This window comes from Podarcis gaigeae (genome assembly GCF_964106915.1).
Source record: "Podarcis gaigeae genome assembly, chromosome: 6".
Classification (NCBI taxonomy): Eukaryota; Metazoa; Chordata; class Lepidosauria; order Squamata; family Lacertidae; genus Podarcis; species Podarcis gaigeae.
This window is the reverse complement of record NC_139682.1, coordinates 19,226,261-19,245,237: the sequence shown is the minus strand read 5'-3', so window position 1 is coordinate 19,245,237 and position 18,977 is coordinate 19,226,261. Positions and strand designations below refer to the sequence as shown.

Below are 18,977 nucleotides of genomic sequence, written 5' to 3'. Positions count from 1 at the left end.
GGAGGCAAGGCTGCCTCCCCTCCAGCCCTCTCTGGTTGCTAGAGGGCTCAATAAATTGGGAGAAAGGAGAATAATAAGCTTGCTGGTATGTCAAGCTGACCTAGGGAATGGGCCACAGCTCAGTGGAAGAGCATATGCTTTGCATGCAGAAGGTTCTGAGTTCAAACCCTGGAATCTCCAGGCAGGACTGGGAAGGTTTCCTGTCTTTAAACCCTGAGCGTCACTGCCAATCAGTGTAAGCAACACTGCGCTGGATGGACCACTGGCCTCACTCTGCCCAAGGCAACTTCCTATGTTGTGGGCATTTGTGGACCCTTGCTTCAAGTTACAATTCACATTTGGAACTGAAAGTTCCTACTGAGACCTCCACAGAATTCATTCTGCCCCTTTTGTGAATGAAAAAGTCTTTTTATAACAAGACAAAATATTCTTTGTCAATGCGTCCATGCTCTGCCTTCAAGCTCAGTAATAGATTCACTGTTGCCTACAAACAATGGAGTATTCAGAGTTGAACTTCCCAATGTCACCTCATGAGCAAAATTAACAGGACTGGAACAGTCTCGTAGAAAATCCAGGACCTCTTCTGAAGTACACCATGCCCACATGTGTACCCAACAAGTGCTTTCCGTTCCCCAGAGTCACTGTGTCATTCTCCCCTTATGCCTGTGCGCACATGACTTCACTCCCTTCCAACTGCTGTTGCAATCCTACCACTCCTAACACAACAAATACTCTCCCCCTCCCTTCCCTGATTATCACTGTCCACTCCTCTCCAAAACTAGTTTCAGCACAGCTTTAATTTTAGTTGCTGCCCATTTCCAGGATGATGCAATTGCTAACTTCTCCTTCCTGCTACCGGTTTCTGGCCAGGCTGTGATGTACAGCAAGAACGACTGTCTGCATTCAAACAGTTGCCATCAGAGGCTCTCCTATCAAAAGCTTTATGACTGCTCATACACCCTAAAACTAGCCTCCCACAGCCTAGGGCTCTCCAGATGTTCTGGGCTACAACTTCCACCAGCCCCTGCTAGCATAGCTCTGCAGGCTTATGCTGATGCATGTTGCAATCCAAAACATCTGGAGGGCGCCAGGTAGGGGAAAGCTGCCCTAAATTTTCATGCCGTGGGCCATGGGTAGGAAAAAGGCAACACCTCACTTTCAACACCAGGCAAAAACATGGCTATCTCAGCATTTGATTCGAGCGATGTCCCTTCCTTGACTGCTGGTGTTGTTAGCAGATTGTCTTTTAATATTGTTGTATGCAAAAGATGCGGGTGGCGCTGTGGGTTAAACCACAGAGCCTAGGACTTGCCGATCAGAAGGTCAGCGGTTTGAATCCCTGCGACGGGGTGAGCTCCTGTTGCTCGGTCCCTGCTCCTGCCAACCTAGCAGTTCGAAAGCACGTCAAAGTGCAAGTAGATAAATAGGTACCGTTCCGGCAGGAAGGTTAACAGCGTTTCTGTGTGCTGCTCTGGTTCACCAGAAGCGGCTTAGTCATGCTAGCCAGATGACCCGGAAGCGGCTCCCTCGGCCAATAAAGTGAGATGAGTGCCACAACCCCAGAGTCAGTCACGACTGGACCTAATGGTCAGGGGTCCCTTTACCTTTGTAAGCAAAAGAAATATTGTTTTAATAGAATCATAGAACTGTAGAATTGGAAGTTTAATATTGATTATTAGTCTGAGATTACAGGAACAAGAAGAGTAGGATATGAATAATGCAAATAAATTAAATAAAAATAGACCCATCTTGTTAGATAGAACTCAAAGCATGGAAGCCTACAGGAAATGGCCAACAGCAACAATGTAAACAATCCTCATATGGGACAGCTGCATATTCCTGCATCGTGGCAGGTGGAATAGATGATCGTCAGGGTCCCTTCCAACTCTACAATTCTATATTCCAGAAAGGGAGTATTTCATTGTTTACACTTAAACCAAATTGTTTAGGGAAGTTATTAAGGATTGATGTTTTTATTATGTTTTTAGATAGGTTGTAAGGCACCCAGAGTGGGGGGGGGGGAACCCAGCCAGATGGGTGGGCGGGCGGGTAGGTAAGTAAGTAAGTAAGTAAATAAATAAATAAATAAATAAATAAATAAATAAATAAATAAATATTTAATGAAGCAGTTCTGTTGGCACAAGGATTTCCTGTTGAGCAACAGAACTTGCCCCTCCTCCCCCTCACATCCACCTAATTCGGAGGTTTCCGCCAACCCTCTGGAGCAGATTTGGGGAAGGTAAACAAAGAGGGTGAAGAAGTTATGTTGTGCATATGGTAATTCTTGCATTAACAGAACTAATTTGTTGGATACCACTCCTGGTTTTTTTATTATTATTCCAATGTATCTGCTGACAAAAATAAACAAATAAAGCCTCACCATCTTGTTCAAGGAGCACAGGGGACAATGTTAAAAAGGCAAGCCAAGTTGCAATGCAAGAAACACTTCCAAGTGTAGGAACGCAAGTAATACTCAAGTATCAGATCCGAAAAGGATCCATGTGAGCACCCAGTGCTTTTTGTTTGCAATGTCAAGGAAATGTCAGAAAGGACTAGGGCTGAAAAAAGGTACAGGAATTGAGAAATGCATCTAGTACAGAGTAACAGGTCCTATTCTTTAGAAATAGTGATAACAGGACTCATGAGAATTTGTTTTCCTACCAAAGCAACCATGATAACAGTATCAGAGTGCCACAGCCTTCTCAAGCAATGGCTGCTTTTGGTTTTTCTGTTATAGAAGCCAAATACAGGAGACATATTCCAAGAGCAGGGGTCAGCAACCTTTTCCAGCCGTGGGCCGGTCCACTGTCCCTCAGACCTTGTGGGGAGCCGGACTATATTTTGGGGGGAAATATGAACGAATTCCTATGCCCTACAAATAACCCAGAGACGCATTTTAAATAAAAGGACACATTCTACTCATGTAAAAACACGCTGATTCCCGGACCGTTTGTGGGCCGGATTGCGAAGGTGATTGGGAAGCATCCTATATTGCAGAGGCAGCTGTGTTAAGCAATGAAATAGTCTTGAGGCACATTCATTAAAAATCAATGATGATATTGTGACAAAGGCTTTTTTGGGCTAGGAAACTGCTTCATCAAATGCACAAAGGGGGGTGGGACAGAATGAAACCAACCATTTCGCTTCAACCAAAGGTAAAACTAGGTAGCTATATTGAGTGGAATACATCCTCTTCTAAAATGCTTGATTAAACAATTCAAAAGACATCTTGCTTGAGAAGAGGGGAGATGCCCAAGGGTCAGGTGTTTCAAAGTAGTTGAAACTCGCACCACTTGACATCCACTGAAGTTCCCAAGAATGCATTTTCAAATTGACAGAACCACTTGAGTACCAGCCTGCCTGTCTTTGGAGAAGAGCTTCAGCAGATCTCCAAGTGCCTTCTCATCAGAAGCACACTACGCAACAATAAAGGCAGCTATTTCGGTGGTGGTGATTCTTGGTTACAGAAAACCCAACACCTAGCGCCTACATCACCATTTCCCCCAGACACCTTAAGTTCCATAATGACATAGGTTGGTGTTATGTTTTTAGCTTCTGCCTCTTAATATTGTTAATGTTACAGTTTTATTGTATGTTTTAGGGCAGCGTTAGCCAACCTCGTGCCCTGCAGATGTTTTGGGACTGCATTTCTGCAATTTAGCCAAGTGTACTGTATGTGCTTTTAAATTACTGGCTTTGTTTTATATTTTAAACCTGACACCCACCAGATGTTTTGAACTACAGTTCCCAGTTTCTTTTCGGAAACTGCTTAAGAGGTTTTCTTTACAATCAAGCGGTATATAAATTTTACAAAATAAATAAACAACTGCAGTTAATCACTCATTTCTGCTAATTGGGGCTGATGGGAGAAAAATACTCCAAAATATCTGGAGGTTGCCAAGTTGGTGAAATCAGCTGTATAATCTGCAGTGTTTCTCTAGCCAATGAGCAAAATACAGACAAGAAACTATTTGCTTTTTTTAAAAGAGAAAGGAGAAGAAAGTGCGCAGCCTCTCAGCGCCCGCATCTCATCCAGATACAAAGTGTAGTGAAATGGGGAGAATCAAATACTTGCATTCTCATACCTGTACACGTGTTAGGATTCCTAGTGCCTGAGCTTATCTCAGGAGCAAGACAGCTCTATCCCTGCAAAACTGTGATAGGAGCAACACCACTGTGAAGCATCTGTTTCAAAATCTAAATCATGTTTCACTAAAAAGCAAACAGCTTGCTTATTATCCTTCTGTAAATTCATTTCTGACATTAGGACAAATGTCAGTTTAAAGTGCATGAAATTTCACCCCATCATATTCAGCCTTGTTGGAAAATTGCCAGGCATGTTATTGCAAAACAACTTACAGATCAAGGGCCCAGTTCTTGAACTTTGCTAAGGGGGGGGGGGGGTAGCTGCCTTGCTAAGGTACATACAGTACCTTAGATCTTAAGACTTAAGTGTAATCTAGTGTCCACACATTTGCACTAAGTTCCTCTTTTCCAGTCAAAGCCACAGGGCTTAAAACAACAGGCATTAAAAGCGCTCCCCATTTGATACCAAAATAAGAATTGGAAGAAACATTAGGTTGCTCTTGCACACAATCTTGTCAACGAGCCTCTCTGCTCCAGGCTAGAATTCCACATCTAGTTCTTTGCAGCTCGTTAATGCAAGACAACAAAGCTCTGTGGCAATATCACAGCTACTCAATGGAAGAGGTTTTGAGATGTGCAGGTTAGATATCAGTTGCTAGAAAGGGAATGAACAAGTCCTAAGGACTAGAACCTACAAGTCAGGAAGCCTATGTTTGATTCCTGCAAGAATCCAATATTCTTGGGTTTCCATCAACAGCACAGTATAACAGCAGCAGCAATCCCTTTATTGCTGTTTAAGTTAACAACGGGTGCCTAATGTCCTGAACAATTACTAACCTCATAATGCCAAACAGTTTTAATTCGCTCAACAGTTTATGGAGCGCCCTCTGAGTAAGTGAATATAAGCCTACAGAACACACAGCTATACTGCTTAGTAGCCCTGTTTTAGGGCTCCTGGCAAATAGAAATTCAGCTTGTCACATGACATTGGAGGAATTCCTCAAGTGTAAGCAACTGGCTGCTTCTTTTGATCTAGACCACAGATAACATTAAAAAAAAGAAAAGGAGTGCCAGTGGCTGCCAGGAAGCTCTGCTTACACTGAATCACAATTCCACTATTTTAATAATTTACTACTATCTAAATAATATTATCAGTTAAGTTGTCAACCTTATCAATTAGTAGCTGAACTGACAACAGATTAGGGATCTTATCACCATAGATGTGAGAAGTACCTGCTATCAATTAACATGTGCGAGAACTAAAAGCAGCAGGTGAATCTTCCATATATATTTCTACAAGCAAGACTGAGCCAAGTTTTGTTTTGTTTTTTAAAAAAAAGGAATTCCCCTGAAAAGAAAGAGGAGGTGGTAGTGGCACTTGCTCAGCAGCTCGATGCTCATTGAATGCATTGATACATATTCATCCACAAACAAGCTATAAAAACCCTTCCACTCAAGAAGAGCCATGAGTGGCATTGCTGAAACCAAGGATGATACTGAAGGAAGTTTTACTCAGAGAAGACTCACTGAAATTAGTCATGTTTACTGCTGCAATTATTCAAATGTAATGCACACCATTAGGGGATAAATTGTGATGCAAAAATTAGGTGCGTATTAGATTTGATAGTGCCGGCAAATGGTTTTAAGGCATGCATGTATGAAGTCCATTTCGGGGCCTAATCTGGTCCGCCGGTCGGTTTAATCCGGCCCCTGTGGCAGTCTATTTCCTGGGGGGAAATCCAATAAAAGCTCAACAATTTCAATAAAAAAAAAAGAGGTTCACGTCATCAAATCTGACCCTCTTTGAAAAAAGTTTGGACACCCCTGGAATTGAGGTGCACATTAGATTCAATGGTGCATTAGATTTGCACAAATACGGTAATTTTTATGGATCTACTCTGAATATAACTTCATTTAACACCATCCTTGCTTAATATATTTCAGCAGAACGAATTTATTATCACTTGAGTTTTCATCAACCGGTAGCCACTTCATGATCTGCATAAAGTCATAGCAATTTCTTGTTTTATGCAATCATTTTATTTGTTCTGTAATTGTCTGTTTTATTATTGTAACCCATCCTGGACAAGTAAGAAATCCACTGAATTAAAATTTTAAAAAATTATCTTCAGCAGATATGTACAATGATCAGAAGGAAAAACTGCGAATGACTGGGTTAAATTGTAATAAAATGCAAAAAAGAACAATTTATATGTGAGGGCAATAGACATATTTTTAAAAAATGCAATAGCAGCTGCAAGGAAATTTAAGCAGCCTCTAGATGGTGGGTGGGTGGAACAGAAATTTCTCTCTGTTATAGTCCCTGCCCAATTTAACTCTCTGAAGCTGCTCTGTGCAAGCATCCCTTGAGATGCAAGTAGCAGCTCCAGAGAGGTTGTTTTGTGAAGCTTCCCCACATTTGAGGCTGCTCCAGTTTCCCCCATAACTGCTATTTACGTTTAGACAGGACATTAGCAGAATCCCAAATCAGAACCAGATCCCAAAGCCAGAGAGAACAAGCCACAAAATGCTGCTCCTGGGTGACCTGTATTAAGATGAATGGGTTTCACACAGGCACTTGCATAAAGCACAACACCACATGCAGCATTAACTGCAGCAATATTTCTCTGAAAGTCAACAAATACATTTTATGAATGACAACACCAAAGTATACATCCCTGATATTACAAACTAAGCCAAGGTGGAAGAACTGTCTGGCCTGCAATGCAGAGCTCGGATACAGAACTTCTAAGAACCACAGTTCAATCTCTCTACACAGGAGCCCTTAAGTACCAACTCATTAACCATTTCCCTGAACAGGCAATATTGACAATTTACACTCAAGTGCCGAGGAGCCAGTCAAATAAAGTTATTACAAATGTATCAGGTGTCAGAATGATATCTTTGTATTCATTTAAGTATTTATAAACCACACTTTCATGTAAAATATCACAAGGCAGTATACAACGTAACAGCACAGTATTACAACAAAAACAGCTGTAAACATGTCGAACACATCAGTAAAGCTGGTTGGCAAAGAATCTCAGGTTTGAAAGGCCTGTCTGAGTATTAGCTCTTAAAGGTAAAAGTAAAGGGACCCCGACCATTAGGTCCAATTGTGGCCAACTCTGGGGTTGCGGCGCTCATCTCGCTTTATTGGCCGAGGGAGACGGCGTGCAGCTTCCGGGTCGTGTGGCCAGCATGACTAAGCTGCTTCTGGTGAACCAGAGCAGTGCACAGAAACGCTGTTTACCTTCCTGCAGGAACGATACCTATTTATTTACTTGCACTTTGACGTGCTTTTGAACTGCTAGGTTGGCAGGAGCAGGGAGCAACGGGAGCTCACCCCATCATGGGGATTTGAACCACCAACCTTCTGATCGGCAAGCCCTAGGCTCTGTGGTTTAACCCACAGCGCCACCCATGTCCCTAGCTCTTAGAAGACATCTAAAAGCAAGTGATAGTGGCTCCTGCTGAACTGCTTATAGGCAACGCATTCCACAGGGTAGGCCTATGCTCGGGAAGGGCTAGCCAAACCTCAGGATTTCTTGGGCCAGGTGCTGGTATGGTAGCAAGTTACTGGACAGCACAAGTCAGGGCAGAAATTTAAATGCTGCTAGCCCAAAAAACACAGCATCTTCAATAGAAGTCAGTGAAGTCACTTTGAATCCTCTTTTGCTGGGGTCAGCACACAGCAGCCACTCTCACAATGGAAGGTTCCAATGAAACCAGCATTTCAAATGACCGAAGTGGCATTAATATGGCTAAGGGAACATTTTCTGTTTCAGATTTCTCAGTTAACCCGAAGGTAGGCTGCGTATTACACAGCTCCTATTTGCCAAGCTGACTTGTGCAAGCAGGAGCAACAAGTGCAAAAATGCAGGAAGAAGGAAGCTCAGCTATATACCAGATGACTACTTGGTTCATCGTTTCTGAGAAGCCAAATGTGGTTTGGTAACACAACAAAAATATACGCCCTCACGGCATCCGACTGCTAGCACTTCTACCAAACAGCCCAAAGGATATGGGTACTAAACTTGAAGACGTTTACAAAAACCAATTCTTTTGCAGATTTTACTTAGCCATATCCACCACACCAAATCTTATTGCTCTCAACTTATAAGCCACCTTCAAGAGCCCAAGATTTATGAGTATAGAGAGGAGGCAGGAACACGAATATTATCCTTGTCCCCAACATCCCCATCCCCACAGGAAGAAACTTTGAGCCTCTGCGCACTTAGCATGAAATTCTGATGAAAATTCTACATTTACCCAACTGAACAAGCTTAGAAACCTCCATGTGAATGGGAACATTGCATTATCAAGGTTCTCAGTCACAGGGAATATTGTAAGCACTTAGAACACACTTAGAATCCTACTTCAGACATTGTGTTCAGTGTGTGAGGATCATAAGTGAAGGCAACAGGCATCAGCTTGTGTGTGTTGTTCTACTCATTTTAAGCCCTCACCTATTCTACAGCACACCTGAATAGAATAGATGCTGCAGATAATAACATGGTTCCCTTAATTAGGGAGCTAAGGATTAAGCTATAAGCATTTATGATGGCATCTTTGTTTCCACTGTGCACTTCTGCAATTCGCCTACTGTATTATATAATCTGGTTGGATAGTGTTTTCGAGGTTACCAGCATGAGTTTGACCAAACTGCAGGAGGCAGTGGAGGACAGAGGTGCCTGGCGTTCTCTGGTCCATGGGGTCACGAAGAGTCGGACACGACTAAACGACTAAACAACAACATTATATAATCAGTTCATACTTACATATCCCAAAAATAATTGAGAAGGCATGTTCCAGTCTCAAGCAGAAGAGAAGATGGTAGAAGTTGAAAGACATCAGAGAAAAACATAGGATGACACTAATCCATTCCTGCAGTCTCTTCCCTGTTTAACAAAAAAAAAAGGAAAGCATTTTTTTATTTAACAGGTAGATTGAACAGTGAACACACACAGCACTTATTTTTTAAATTCTACAATAGTGAACATAAGAAAAACACTGCTGGAGCAGTTCAAAGGTCTATCTGGTCCAGCATCCCATTTCCCACAATGGCCTAGCACAAGAAGTGACAGATGGATGGGCAAGCTCCTTGCTCTGTTCAAAACTCCCATTGTTCTAGGCGCATTTTGTGGCAGGGGAGTTCATTAGTGCAAGCAATTTCTCAGCTCTGGGCGCAGTACTGTGCCTACGATTTCAGATTAAAACTGCAGAGTGGAAGGAAGACCTTTTTCTGCCTCTGTACTTCCAGCTACTCTTTGAAGACTGGAGCAGAGACCCTCTTAAGAATATTATGGAGGTGGGGTGGACAGGGGAAGGAACAGACCATGTGAAAAATGAACGTAAAATTTTAGCTGCAGTTCCTTCATTTTCAGCTTTGTATTCTTGTTATATAAAAAAAGTGTGCCTAGACATTCCGTTGTTGTGCCCACAATCTAGGTTTAGCTCCTAGTTTTCATATCTCAGTTTCTATCACTGGTTCATTGTAGTCTATGAGTAGTAAGAGGAAGCTACTGGCAGTAGCAAAATAGCAAACCTATCCGCTATAGGCTACTACCAGGAGCAAAATGGTATAAGCAACATTCCTTTCGCAGCATACTCTCTCCATTATATTGCATTGCTGAATTGGGCTCCTCAGCTGCGATCAGCTTTTGCACACTTGTGAAAGTTGCAAAGAGATTGCACAAATTAATGCCACTAGATTATTCCAAGGCAGGGGCGAAACCAGGCTTTATTTCGCCTGGGTCAAAAACCCAGTTTGGCACACACACCCCATGCATATTTGCACACATACACACACACAGGCTGGGAGCCTCAATGGTGCCCCTCTGGAGGCTTCACCTAGGGCAAAAAAACCCCAGCAAGCCCCCCTACCCCATAGCTATGGCTCTGCCCAAGGGTCTTACTTGTGGTAGCATTACCCTTGTGTATAGGACTGGGCAGCGCTGCAAGTGTATTGCTTAGAAATTAATGGGTGCAATTCAACATTGTGCTATTACAAATGTTACATCTACCCAATAATTGCAGGTTGCCAGATCGAATGATTGCCCCCTCTCTTCCCCCACCTCCCCTGTTCTAGTAGCTCTTCTGACTCCCCTCCCCACCAATTCTTGGAGGCCACAGGGAGAGGCGAGGGAGGAAAGCCCCACTGTGCAAGCAGAAGTCCTTGCGCAGGGCTTCTGATGACAAGACTCATTAGGTGAATCCCACCCAATATTTCTTGTACAAGTAAATATTGCATCTCATCAGAGACACACATGAAATAATAGAATTGTAGAATTGGGAGGGACCACGAGGGCCATGTGGTGCAACCCCCTGAAATGCAGGAATCTTTTGCCCAGTGTGGGTCTCGAACCCACGACCCTGAGATTAAGAGACTCATGCTCTTTAATGTGCCAAATTGAAGAGAAGACTCCCTGGAAAAGACCCTGATGTTGGGAAAGATGGAGGGCACAAGGAGAAGGGGACAACAGAGGACAAGATGGTTGGACAGTGTTCTCAAGGCTACTAATATGAGTTTGACCAAACTGCAGGAGGCAGTGGAAGACAGGAGTGCCTGGCGTGCTCTGGTCCATGGGGTCACGAAGAGTCGGACACGACTAAACAACAATCTTGCATTATTCCCCTCCCCAACACAAACACAAGAAATGATTCTCTGAGGTCTCTGTTGGCTTACTATACAAACTGTGCTAAGTTTGAGAAGCAAAGCTATTACATCCCATGGGGTGTGTTGTCATCTGAATGAAACTAAAAGGTTATCTAGATAATTTGAAATGTAACCATTACAGCCCACAATTTAGAGGCTGCAGTCAGATATAAAGCTAACTATGGCTCAGCATTACAAGAACAAGCCTAGCCCTCCCTCCAAGCTAAAATGTTCCCCAACCAGCATGGCCACAAAGATACGATTAGAAGCTTCCACTCCCATTGAAAAATTAACTGCAGTTCATCATCTACACCCTGAATTGTGGTATGGAACTGGCATGCTTCTATTATCAGACATCTAGCATTAACCAGGTGATCCGTATCAGTGCTCAGACATACCAAGGTCCACCTATAAGGCAGTGGGAAAGATAACTGCATGAACGGACATAAATTTGCATAGAGCACACAGTTCACAATGCCCTCTCTCTGCATGATGGTGAGGATAAGCTCCCTCCTCCACTATGCAAAGCAAATGCATGAAGTAGGGAAGGATGAAATGTACCTAAGTGAAGTATGCATAGCATGCCCACACCCACACAAAGACTGGCCCTGTCTCAAATGAAACAAGCAAACCCAGAAATGTAGCTTTAGGTCAGGCATAGGCAAACTCAGCCCTCTAGATGTTTTGGGACTACAACTCTCATCATTCCTGACCACTGGTCCTGTTAGCTAGGGATGATGGGAGTTGTAGTCCCAAAACATCTGGAGGGCAGAGTATGCCTGCTTTAGGTGATAAAAGAGAAACTTCATGGCGCTTTCATGCATCACCCAAGGGAACCATGTGCAAGCTGCTTGTGAAGACAACCCTGCCATTTCAAGTCAAAGCTGAGGATTTTGCAGAATTGGTGGACCGAGAAGTCACCCCATATGCATGTATCCACGTGGAATCCAAATCTGTCCATACAGTATGGCCAAAAATGAACTTAACTGTAAAGTGCCTAGATTAAGGTAGACAGCAAGTGTTGATAGCGCTGTGGAACCTTCAGTGACAAATAGCAAAACGCCACGTAGATTGCAGCAACGGATTTTAAAGTGAATCACCATCTACACCAACACACTGTAAAGGTTTCAAGAACTGGTGGCCCAGGAGACAGCCTTCTCTGCGGCAGCCTGAAAACTGCAAGTCCCTCCCTTATAGAGGTACATCCAGCATAATTATTTGCCTTTTGTTACATGCTGAAGACACACCCTGGCCTTTGACAGCTGTAAAGTATTTTGGTGATTTACCTGGAAATTGCTAATAAATGTAGGACTGTTGTTGTAATTGTGATTGGGTTCTATGTGGTTTTAAATTATATTATTTGAGTCACTGTAACCCACCCTGGGAATTTAAGAGTGAAGGGCAGGTAGCAAGCCTTAATAACAATGATTATCATTTGTATTTGTACAGCTGCCAGCTTTACAAGGGGAGCTACAGGATTTTTTAACTGTGCAAACGAATTTAATCCATTTAGTGCATTCACGATTTATGCCAGGCTTTTGGACCCACAAAGTTAACTACAGTCCACTAGCAGCTTGAGAAAACTCCCTTTTTTGCCAACTGCCTGAGAAAAGGCTTGTCAAGCACCTGGCAAACCACAATTCATGACTGCTTGGCGGGTCATACAGTGTGCAAGTCTGGTGAACACACATTGCATCCACCAAGATTAGCAGATTCCCTTAAAGTACAGGGCTTAAATTGCCCACCAATTTTCACACACAAGAGACAGTGGAAGTAATAAGGTGCCTGCTTTGAGGACTGAAACACTTCCCACAAATAGCCACGTTCATCTAACACAGAACGCATTCTAAAGCAAGAGTATTACAGCATCTTCTCTGGACAAATTTAATAATTACAAAATACGGATTTAAAAAATGATGACGACGATAAACATTCAGATACTGAAACAGGCAGATTTGATGGGTTGACAAGCTGCTCAACGGCAAACCTCAGCGGCAAACAGGTAAAACTGTTCAGCTGGCATAGGCCACCTGACAAATGCTAAATAGCAGAGGGAACTGGAGAGCTGAAAATCCACAATCCACATATAGTGCACACTCTTATATTTAAACCTGCCTGCTAAGGTGTTTTAGCCCAAAAGCAGTTTAGGGTTTTTCTGTTGAAAGCAGCAAAAATGGTCACAGCTACTAAATGCTGCAATACATTTTATTCACTTGAATGATTTAGGTTGAGCGAAGGGAAAAGTCTGCTGGCAATGTGCCAAAGGCACCTGCAATTATCCTGCAACAGCGGTAGAAAATTTTCCATCATGTGAAATTTAGAAGTTATTTTACCTGTTACTGTAACGGTGTAACTGCAAATGAACTGTCAGTCCACATCCATAATGGGTGGTATCCTGGTATCCCTTTTCTGATGGAAGGCATCTCTCAGCAGAATGTGGAGAGAAGCAAATTTCCAATGATACCACCCTATCCACACACACACACACACACACACACACACACACACACCCTCCCAAACCTTCAAGTGTCCTTGAAACCTATAGAACAAATTTTAGGGGGATGTATGGAGAGGGAAAATTGCTGAAACTGACATGTGCCTTTCATCAGAGATGTAGGAACAACTTATACGACCCAAAGTTTCTGAACAGGTGGGTGCACTAAGAGCATTTTGAAATCACCTTCAAATTAAAAACCAAGCATGAAAATCTATGTTGCTAAAAAAGTGTGGAAGAGACCCAGAGTAGCGAAGAAGAAATGTCTATTAAATCCAAATGCCATGGTCTAATACATGTACTGAAGTTCTCCATGCTGTCATTTACACTGGTGCATAGCCACATAGAAGTAAGTCAGAGCAAAGTGAATGATATACTCACAGTAAAACTGCAAGTTGCACAAAGGAAACACGGAATCATGTCTGCTGCCAACCTACATAATCCCAATGACATTTAAAACAGATGTAATTCAGTGTCACTGTAACCAGTTATTTTTCTTTCGAAGCAACTGTCAGTGGAGTGAAGCAGGAGTGGAATGCTCAGTGCCATGACAGCACATATAGATCTAGCTTAATTGTTATGAGAGAGATAATGTCCATACAGTCCACTTTACATGTGGTTTACAGCCCCTACAAAGCCATACTTGTGATCATGGCTCCTGGAATAAGTCAAGTCACCCTCTTGGAGCATCTAAGCTTCCTGTTTCATAGAATCATAGAGCTGGAATGGGACCACAAAGATCATCTAGTCCAACCCTCTGCAATGCAGGGATCTTTTGCCCAATGTGGGGCTCAAACCCACAACCCTGAGATTAAGAGTCCATGCTCTACCAACAGAATTAACCCAGTTTGGCTTGCATCAAACTTTAAAAACTCTGGTTTCTTTTCTCAATTTAGGTTACTTTCTGCACCATCCTCTTGTGAGCACCAGTGATCCACAGATTTACATTCAGTGAACTTTTTGTACTGCATTCAATTTTGGCAACAGCTTGGGTAGCAATCATTAGACTCCTAGAAAAAAATAGGATACCTTGTCCTCTTTTAAAGCCACACATGTTTAAACATAACAAAGAACCTGCCCTTTCTTAACTTCTTCAGAAATCACCTTAAAAAGAAAAATGCCACTGGAAATCAAATGTGTATCAATGGGACAGTCCACTGCCAGAGCACAATGAACTGACTCAGGTTCCCTCCACCGCACCCTAATAAGCACATGGACTAAATCATAATTGCAGGCTTAGATTCTGAATAGAAACCTATTTCCAGCATTACTCACACAAGTTGCCTATTTTCATTTACATATTATGAGTAGTGTGGTATTTAATATCCAAGCACTTTAATAGGTTGCTACTCTTCCAGTTTCAGATATTCAGATTGGGATGTGTGCTGGGTCACACATGGCTAAGAAGAAATCTGAAGCGAGAATCTGTTGATCCAAGTCCAACATTTTATTTTTTAGGCAACAATGGTTGTTAGAAACAATGGAAGTGCAGGGCTTCAGATCTAGAAACATAAGCAAAGCTTTTCCAACAGCTTCCCTTTAAATTTGTTCAGTAACTAGATTTCTTAGACGTCTGTTCTGTGAATGGGTTAAGGCATGAAGGACTGGTAAGTCCTGTTACCACTGATGCCATCCCCTTCATAATACACACGTCTTTCCTCTGGGTTGGCAAAACGTGGGTCAGGCAGTACCCCCTCGGAGGACCTGATTAAAGTGGAGAGCCTTTAAGCTGCCATTCCTATTTTAAGCCTCTTCCAAACCTTAAAAAGTTCTGTGTTCCTTTAGGAACACAAAGGGTTCCTCTATTTGTGCTGTAACCTTGAACAAGACATATTTGCTGTTCCTACAACAACTGCAAAATAGGGACACTGCCAGCTCTTGCGTGTGCTAGATTTCTGGAACAAAATCAATATAGCCAGACACGTCCTCAGACGACTGGATTTCAGACTCCCCAAACATCTTTAAAAATGTTTGGAATAGCCCGTGAAGGAGACTTAAATGTGGGGTTAATCAGTTGATTTTGCTACGAACAGGAGCTTGCTCCAAAGCAGACTTGTAAATAGCCACTCACTCAAGCAGAGTACCAAGTCACCTGCTGGTGACTAAGACAGTGAAGCTTTTGTAAATTTTAGGAGTTGGATCTTCTGTGGCACACTGATGTGCCATGAATAACACAGACAGGTTAAGTGGGGTGGACTAGTGACTCACGGGCTTATTTGCATGCTTTGTCTCAAGAAGCCCAACACAGAATCCTTTCCAAATGCAAGTAAGACTGTAAACAGTTTAAAAAAAAATACCTTAAACAACTTTCTTATACACTGAAGAGATGCTAGCTCCTATCAGCAGTGGCAAGATGACAGGCTGACAAAACAGAATTAAATCAAGGAGATCAGTTTGCACTGCAACTGCATCCACTAAGGGCTGGCATCTGCAGGCTTCATTCACTGGAGCCTGGGATGGGTGGGGTTTTGTCTTTCAGTACAGCAAGAAAGTGACCTAAAAAGCACACTTATAAGCCTTAGTCACATGAGGCAGGAAAGTTACCGAAGGAAGTACGTGCTGTTTCCTGAACGAAGGCGGGACTTAGATTCTCACAGTGTTCGGCTGGCCAAGACAAAATGTCTTGTGCTGAACTGAAGGAGGGCCCAAGTTTCTGAATGCCATGAATATCTAAGTTACCAGCGAGTTTTAAAGATACCAGCCCTGGAGATGTCCAAAAGACTCCCAAGTATATACAAATGTTTGGCACTACAGGATCCGTAAGCCTTGCTCTTTCTTTTATGTTCCCCAAGCTTGCTGCTTATCATTTCTTAAATGGTGTTCTATGAAGGGCAAGGGAAGTAGGAAATCCTGCGAAGGTCTCTGACTTTTCTCCAGATTCCTGTTCCAACTGCCAGCCGGCACTTACTAAAAAAGGAAACAATATTTATGATGGGTCACAAAAAGGATTTCAAATGACTAGCATGCACTGGATTTCTGGCAACACCTCTGACCCTAATGCCCTCTGTTAGTGGTGCATACCAAAAGTGAGCAGGGCCACCCAACCCTCTCTCCCTGCCACTCCCATTTCTGTTTCAGACACCTTTTTCTCACCCTCCCCACCCAGGTGGCAACTGGGGAAAGGGCAGATCGTTCTCGACAGAGTCCTGAACCAATCACTTGCAGTGGGTTTCCATCACTACATCTATCTCCTCTCACAAAATGGGGCTGAGGGCTGCTCACCCCAGCTCAAAATGTTCTATCAGCCATGTAGCAGCTACCCGTGAGGCTGAGATAACAAATATCTGATCAAATCACACCGGCTGGGCCAACAGAATGGTCTGCCCAAAATAATCAGTCTCTGGGTTTCAAGGGAAAGGCCAACCAGTCAGGGCCTGCCCTCACGGCTGGGTAAATTATTTTAAGTAGGGTTTCAGCCAGATGCCCGGTAGGGAAACTGAACTTAGAAACTATAAAAAATGAAATTTTATTGCATGCCCATTTTTCTGTTCACCACACCCAAAGCTGGAAACACAAGAATTACCAGCTTGCTTACCCTCACACCACCTAAAATAGTAAACTAATATTAGAGCTGATAGGGGCATCCTCCAGACAGACTTCCACTCCCATCGGCCTCAACCAGCAAGTCTAACTGCCAGGATAATGGGAATTATAGTCCAAAATCTGGAGGGCCACAGGTGCCCCCCATTACAGGACTGTAGAAAGGGTTCAAAGAGCTCCTTCATATGATACAGTATATACTCCCAACATAGTAACTAATTTCAGCAAAAGACTGAAATGACCATGGGGCCTTTGTAACACTACTTTTGGAGAAGAAAAAAGTTTTGGAGAAGAAAACAGGAAATGGGCAACTACTCAAACACACTATTTCGTAAAACGAATCATCATAACTATTAGGATGAAATGCAGATTTTTCTTTAAATTCATATGCAGTGGGAATACTAAAGCACATGTGAATATGTAAGATCACACCACTGTCCTCACTGTAAAACAATAGATAAGAATAGTTTTTTGGCCTTGTAGCCTAAACTTGCCACAAAATATATTACCTGCCCTAACCACCCAAAGCCACTATGAATAAACACATCCAACATACCAGTAACTTCTGTTAAGATACACAGCCTCAGGCTTTTAGCAAATCTCCTGGGAAATAATCTCCCAGTGGAGAATGTTAAGGACACGGCTACTTTATAGTAGTTATTCAACTGTAAAAAATGGTCAGGTTTGCCAGTGTGAGCTTTTGCAACATACCTGGCTCTATGCCTCCAGAAAGTCATCTCACACATTACATGGCAACAACCACACATTTGCCACTCAACAGAGATTTGCAGCTAATCACAGCTGGCAAGGATACTTGTATCATACGTGTTTGTTGACTTTACAGGACAAGTTCACAGTCCAATTACTTTTACTATAAAATCACTACATTGAAAATATCATCAATTGAAAGAAATAGTAGTTAATTAACAATATTCTGCCGACTAAATCTGAATTTCAAGTATGCATGCCCACATGCCAGCTGGCCTCAAAACCTTCTCTTCCACTTTACATCCACAAGTATTGCCACTTCTAGGATGGACCTGCATATGTCAAAGGACCAACCAGAACAATATTTGTTGGATTGATTTGATAAATCCTTTTGTTTAGCTAATAAAGGGAGCCAAGGAGTCATCAGGTAGAATATATTTATGAGAAAGATTAATTAACTGATTAGGAAGATTATAATTATTATTCTTTTCAACCAACTAACCTAAGCTAAGCCATAAAATCTAGTCACAACTTGCAGAAAGAAAAGTTGGTTAGAGCATGGTGCCGATTTCCCTTCTCTAGCAGCAGAATATTCCCAGGAACTCCCTTTTCAAGGGAGTCACTTCACACGCCCGGCTGCCATTCCTCAAGTGCGCAACAATCCCGAGTAGAAGAGTAAAGGAGACGTTCCTTGCAGGTGTGAACCAGGCCACGCTTTCCACTAGGGGCGAGGTGCGTGTGTGGGGAAGGCTTCAAAGGTTCCAGGCGCGCGCCCGAAGGCAGATATCGGGCGTCACGTGTGAACAGAACCCTTGACCTGCGTCAGACCCTGAGTCCCACCCGCGCCACGTTTTAACCCAGAGGCGAGAGAAAGAACACCTCCCCCCCCCCCCAGCCCCGCTCACGCCGGCCTCACCGGGGGAGTAGAGCTCGGCCAGCTCGCGGGCTCCGGCGTGCTGGGCTCCCCAGCGGGGACCGGCGCCGTCGGGGTCCCCTTGGGCAGCTGACGCAGCGGCCTCCGCCTCGGACACCGCCCTGCTGGCCCCGGCCGCCCGGCCCCGGGCGCACTCGGCCGTGGCCCCGCTGCGGCCTCGCTCCCCGCCTTCGTCCTGCTGCTCGCGGAGGCCGGCCTCGTCCTGGAGCTCCGGCCCCGCCATGGCTCGCGCTCCAGCGCCCGGGGCGCCTCCCGGCAGAAGCGACGAGGGCGGCGGCGGCAGCAGCATCGCGAGGCAACCCGCCCAAAGGCCAGCCGCCGCGCGCGACTCGCCGCCTCTTTCTCGCCCTGCAGGAGGGAGGGGGCACGGAGGGACGGGGCGGGCCCACAGCTCCGGGCCACGCCCCTCCGAGTTGGAGGGCCCGGCCAATCAGAGGAGCTCCGCTGGCCGCAGACGGCCAATGGCGCCCGAGCTGGCGAGTGGGAGGGAGGGGCGACCGCCTCGGGGGAACGGCGGGTTCAGGTCCCCGCCCACTCCTCTTGAGGGAGGTGCTGGA

General features: G+C 43.9%; 1 protein-coding gene across 1 annotated transcript in view; it reads right to left on the bottom strand.

Moving 5' to 3' along the window:
• Positions 1-18,724, bottom strand: part of LOC310847118 (plasmanylethanolamine desaturase 1-like) — a 33,257-nt gene extending 14,533 nt beyond the window's left edge. The window contains exons 1-2 of the mRNA XM_083744643.1: positions 18,403-18,724; positions 8,868-8,987 (exon numbers count right to left, since the gene is read on the bottom strand). Of these exons, the coding sequence (XP_083600769.1) occupies positions 8,868-8,987; positions 18,403-18,709 (427 nt within the window). The 5' untranslated portion in view covers positions 18,710-18,724. The remainder of the gene's footprint in view (positions 1-8,867; positions 8,988-18,402) is intronic.
• Positions 18,725-18,977: the final 253 nt, after the last annotated feature.